Source organism: Parus major, chromosome 12 (assembly GCF_001522545.3).
Source record: "Parus major isolate Abel chromosome 12, Parus_major1.1, whole genome shotgun sequence".
Taxonomy (NCBI): domain Eukaryota; kingdom Metazoa; phylum Chordata; class Aves; order Passeriformes; family Paridae; genus Parus; species Parus major.
The window spans coordinates 2276877-2282876 of NC_031781.1; the positions used below are offsets into that span (position 1 = coordinate 2276877).

Sequence of the window (6000 nt, forward strand, 5' to 3'; positions counted from 1 at the left end):
TGCAGATCACATGTGAGCAGCTATCCTTGGCTTCACACATGAGCTCATAGCATCTAAATATGTTTATATATAAAATAGATACTCTTGGACTGGGGTTGTTCACAACCTGATTCTACAACAAAGAGAATAAGTCAACTAAGCAGAATATATTAGATTTATTCATGCTATGAAGGAAAGCAAAACTTAAGGTATGGAGGAAAAAGGAGAGCAGAACTAAAGGAAATGTTAATATTTTTGTGACAGCTTGCACCACACTAATGAAATCTCCATCTCTGATAAGAGATGCAATGATCTGTATGAAATCAATATTTTATAGCACCAGAAGTTTTCTAGCAGCAGGAATTTTATATCAACCCCTGCCATGAGCACAGGGCAGATGGCAGGGAGGAGTTTTCCAGGGAAAGAGGCAGCAGCTTCAGCCTTCCCAGCTCTGTCTGTGCTTTCTCTTCCCTGCTTTAAATCCTGACCTGCACAACCCCTTCCATGTGCACTCTTCATCTGCTTTTCCTTTGCTTTTTGGGCAGGCAGCAATCGCTTTTATGAGAACATTGAAGACATGATCGGGTACAAACCTGTGTCGTTGATTAAATGGTGCTGGATGGTCCTAACTCCAGGTATTTGTGCAGTAAGTACAGAATGTCCAAATAACTTGTTTTAAAGAGGGGTTTCTGTACATGTTTTTTAATAATTTTGCTGTGGCTAATAGTTGAGAAAAAAGCCTATTGATTTGTAGCATGTATTTAAAATAAAAAAACATTCTGTAGGATCTGTAAAAGTTGTTAAATAGTCTGTGAAAAATCTTAGTATGTACAGTCATAGGAACAAAAATAATGCCAGGACACTAGAAGAACATTTGCCAGAATGAGAGAGATGTTTTTCCCTGTGGTTAATGCACCTTGTGTGCCAGCACACGGCTCAAGCTCCTCCAGACTTGTGCTGGGTCCTCTGCTGCCTTCTCCTCCTTTCTCCTCTCTCTCTGGGGTATGGACATTTCCCAAAGGAGACCAGATGTATTTTACTTTTAAAAGTAGTAGGAGAGGCCAAGAGTCCATCCCACGGGCATGAGGGAGGGGAAGGAAGCTGTGCCAGCTCTGCAGATCTGTGGCAGTGTCACAGGGACAAAGTTCCAAAAGCAACATGATCTGATTGCCCTTAAAACTGAGGATTGGATGCCAACACCCCTTCCAGCTGTGTAATACTCCAATGATGGCAGCTGCAAACCACAGGAGCTGGGCAACATTGAGATCCAGGTTCTCATTTGCAAACTTAGCAAAATTTCTGACTCATTTGCACCAATTCTGAAATGACCTCTCCACCATTTGCTCTTGTGCACTTGTTTCACCACGTTGGACAAAATGACACGGTAGCTTTTCTCTATTTCATGCATCCAAATGGTCCAAGCTGCCTGATTAGAAATTTAAACAGATTTTTTTTTTGGTGTTTTTGGCAGGATGAAAGCATTGGCCTGCAAAACTGCAGGTACACACAGTGGATTAAAGTAACTTCAAAAATTTTGGCTTTCCTTTTTCATCCTGACAGGTTGGAGAAAACCCAGCTCAAGTTACTTAATCACAGCTGGTTCACTGTAGCTGTAGCAAGACTTAATCTTTCCTGCCCAGGTGCTGCTTGCCATCAAAGTGCAGGGTTTATTGTCATCAAGTGGTAAATAGGATTAAACTTGAAAGGTTGCTCATTTCTGCAGGAGCCTCTGAGATGTGTTATTTAAGCTGTACAGCAGAGAGGATGTTGCTGGTGGGTTTTTTTTCTCTGGGTGAAGAGCTTCCCTCTGCTTTTCCTCCTCAGAGAGCCTGGTCTGGCCTAAACCCTCAGCCAAATCCTTGTTACACGTGCATGGTTTGCCCACAAATACCTCTGACAATATCTCTGCTTGATTCAGGGAATCTTCATCTTTTTCCTGGTGAAATACAAACCCCTGAAATACAACAACGTGTACATCTACCCTGACTGGGGCTACGGCATCGGGTGGATGATGGCGCTCTCCTCCATGGTCTGCATCCCGCTCTGGATCTGCATCAAGCTCTGGAAGACAGAAGGCACCTTCATGGAGGTGAGAGATATCTAGTGGTGCTGGAAAAAGAGCTGGGAAAGGGCTGGGAGTCCTCACCTGCATCCCCCAGTTAGGGCTCTCAGTCGCCGCTGGAAAGAGAATTCTGAACTTTCTCTGGTTTATTCTGAATTCCTCTTGGGTTTTGTGCTGCCAGTGGTAAACTAAACAAAACTATTGATTTAAGGTGCTCTGTTCCCAGCACAATTTGTAGCTTAAAATGTCTGTAACATCACCCAAATCCCTCAGAGTTTGTATCAGCCATTTCCTCAGGTCAGCTGCCTTTTTCCATGGTTTTTGTTTGTGCTGCCAGGATTTTCTCCAGGAGCTGGGTTGCCCACAGTCCCATTTTCTGTACAGTTTTCTTAATTTCAGTTCTCTAAATTAGAAACTCAGCCAAATAAAGAGATTCAGGGCAATTTTCTGACATTTGGTGTCAGGTTAGGTCTAGACTGAGGTTATTATCAAATTTAAGCTTGGAAAGTTTCTCATTGCTGTGGGAGCCCCAAAGAAAGGCAATGAAGGAATCAATAGCAGAAGAAACAAAAATACAAACCTTATTCAGCCATTTGGGATTTCAGCATTGCAGAAAAGCCTCGATTTGTCCACATTGCACAGACTCCATTCAGCTGATTAAACACAGCCTGGAGGCTGCCTAGGAAATCTTTACTGCGCATATCAACTAAAAGTGAATCACCCATGATTTAGTTGTCTCAGAGAGTCAAAAAAGGAAATCTGCACAAATCTAAACATTCAGTATTTCCTCAGTGCAGCAGCCCCACCTGTCCCTGCAGGTGAGCAGACTTTGCTGGAGCTGCAGCACTGCAGACAGGTCCTTATCTTTTCCCTGCCAGGATGACAAGAGGATTGTTTTAATCACAGCTGGGAGCTTCTTGGGGAGCCAACTTCCTGCTGTGAGCAGCAACCTTGCTGTGGATGTCATTGCTCAAAGAAAAGACAAAGGATATTTTTCTTTATCACACCTTAATACACCTTGGCTGTCACTGGTTTATTTGTTTTTTCCAGTGAACATCATTGATGATAAAATGAGAAACAAAATGTACCTGTAGAACAGACACAGTGCTGAGTGTCTTCATAAAAGGGGGTGATTAAATCAGCATAAAAATTCACTTTGGTTTTTGGAAATAAAAATTTCACTCTGCCTTCTTTGGTCCAGTGGGATTTACCCAGAATTGTGCAGCCTGCAGGTCTGAGGATGTGCCCACAACAGGGCAATAAATGAGAAGCAGACGTGCAGGAGAAAATCCTTTTATAATTGATCTATTAAAGAGAGGTGTGTCTGTGACCAAGAAAAACGTAATGATTTCAATTTTAATGATTCAATTTCCAATTTCTCCAATTTTCTAGAAATTCAGGAAGTTGATTACACCTAGCTCAGACCTGAAAATGCGGGGCAAGCTCGGAGGAGGAGCCTACATTGCAGCAATAAATGACTGCGATGCCAAACTGAAAGGAGATGGCACCATTTCCACCATCACAGAAAAGGAAACACATTTCTGAAAGAACTTTTTTTTTGTTGTTTTATTTTTTTTTGTATAAAGAAATAAATAAATTCACTTAATTATAGAAGCTGGCTTGTTTTGCACAGAATTTTATTAACCAGTTAATTTTAAAGTGAAAATTGTATACTTGTTTAAAAAGTGATTTTTTTAAATTACTCTATCCATAATGATTCTGTAAAAGAAAAAGAAATAGTATTATATTGTCTGTTAGTGATGACTTCTTGTAATATGGTGATTCCAGTCAATGTTTGGTTTTTTTTTTAGACTTTAGAGGGACCTGTATAATGTGCTGTAAAACTTTTCTACTTTGATTTGTGGCAGGTGTAATGTTGTATAGACCTTCTAACCTGTAAGCATTTCAGACCATTTCAGCTGTCCATGTGTGTATATAAAAGGCACCAGCCTGTCCTGTGGTTTGCTTGGGAAGAATTCTCCTTTCAGGGTGAGTTTGGTGATGCTGACAGCGCCTCAGCTGCTCCCACCTCCTTCTCTCCACCCTCCACTGGCTTCATCAGGGTTGGAAATGTGGAATGAGCCCATCCTGAGCCACTGTTTTCCTGGAGATTGGACAGAGGCTGGTTCTGAAGGGCTCTGAATTATGCTGCTGTAAGTTCCTGGTCTCTGACAGGATGTGCTCCTCAGGAGACCTCCCAAAGCTGTGCATCTTCCTCCCTGGGCGGCTGCTCCTGAATTTTGGCTGGCACTTCCCACCCCCAGGAGTGACCCCTGTTTGTCTGTGCTCCTCCAACAGGAGACCAAGGTTATTTCACAGAGCTGGAGATGTTCTGAGGGGAAAAGTTTAGGGCTTTCTGTGTCTGTACAACAACTCATTCCCCTCTAAAGGAATCCAGGATCCTACAATGCCGATGTGTAGCACTACACAGCTCCTCTGCTGGCACAGGGTGGGGTTTTGGGCTGTCCTGTGCAGGGCCAGGAGTTGGACTGGATGATCCTTCCAACTCAGGGTGTTCTGATTCCTCTTCAAGGTCCTTTCCAGGTCCCCTAAGATCAGGCACTGATTCCTGTGCCCTGGATGGGATCGAGGCTTGGACTGAAGCCAGAGGAGGAATTTCTTTAGCAGAAGGTTGGGGTAATGTCCTTTCTCTCTGCAGGAGTCCCAGGAGGTCATTTCTGTGTGGTGCAGGGCCAGGGATTCACACAGGCCTGCTGTGACCCTCGGTGTCACAGAGGCAGCAGCGCTGGTTCTGTCCTGTCAGGCCTTGTTCTGGGCTGACTGCCAGGCTTTAAAGCTGATTTTGTACATGGATCCAGCTGCTGGATGCTTGTTCCAGGAGGTGTGCAGATGCCCCAGTAGCAAAACCCCTAAACTGTGTCCTTAGGATGTGGGTTTTTTTTACCTAATAATATTCCAAACACTATTATTTGTCCTGGACATTTTTTTTTCTTGGCTTGTTTTTGTTATTTGATGGTTGTGTGAGGAACCTGTGGAAGAACATCATCCTGCACAGCACAGGATTTTTGGGGAGAGACAAGAGACAGCCCAGAAGAAATGTCATAACACCTGCTGCCTTCTCTGCAACTCCAACCCACCGGAGCTCAGACACAGCACCTGGAGTTGTCAGCAACAGAAACGGCTCCTGACCTTCTCCCAAGAAAATATTTCCCTAGAAATCACTAATTATACTTTAATATTGGCTAGAACTGTACCTGCAGTCAGCACTTCTCTAAGCTCTTGCTGTTACTTCTTAAAAAAAGCATTTTTATGGAACTGCTTTGTCTCGAGTCACTTCATTAAATCTAATAGAGCCATTTCATTTTTACATTACCTTATTTGTAGGGGTTTATTTTGTGTGTGACAAGGTGTGGAAGCCTAGCAGAGGACTTCAAATCCCATAAATCCTGTTTGCACATCTCCCTTGGGAGGTGCTTGGGGCAGGACATTTAAAAGAAACCTGGATTTAGGAAGGCACAGAACCATCATTTTGTGCCTGCTGACCTCCCTCGGAGCCAAAACTCAGTTCCATGGGAAAACCATACTGGGAGAGAAATGTTCCCAGAATTGAAACCACAGATTGATTTATATACAATGCAGATACTGAATTGACACCCCAAAATCTAGGAATTCACATTTTTGGAAGTCCCAACAAGTCAGGAATGTTTGGGACCCAATGTCCCTTCCTGGGCCAGGCCGCAGAACCAAGGCCCCAGAGCCACACGTGGGCCTTGGGGTGGCCTCTGGTCCCTCCCAGGGAGAATGCCAAGATATTTTTGGGTCAGTGGAGGGAGATGCAGCTTCAGGTTGTGCTTGGCCTGGATTTCAGGACTCCTGAGAACCTTCAGGCTGCCCTTGGCCTGGACCTCAGTGTCATCCCCTCGGCAATGAGGATCCTGAGGAAGTGCCATGAGGTGCAGCCCCTGCTCCTGGGGCCATCCACGGGCACAAAGTGACCC

General features: G+C 44.0%; 1 protein-coding gene across 1 annotated transcript in view; it reads left to right on the top strand.

Annotated features, from left to right (window-relative positions):
* Positions 1-5374, top strand: part of LOC107210490 (sodium- and chloride-dependent GABA transporter 3) — a 45153-nt gene extending 39779 nt beyond the window's left edge. Inside the window, exons 8-10 of the mRNA XM_015641388.2 lie at positions 525-625; positions 1898-2068; positions 3434-5374. Coding sequence (XP_015496874.2) covers positions 525-625; positions 1898-2068; positions 3434-3586 — 425 coding nt within the window. The 3' untranslated portion in view covers positions 3587-5374. The remainder of the gene's footprint in view (positions 1-524; positions 626-1897; positions 2069-3433) is intronic.
* The last annotated feature ends 626 nt before the right edge of the window (positions 5375-6000 follow it).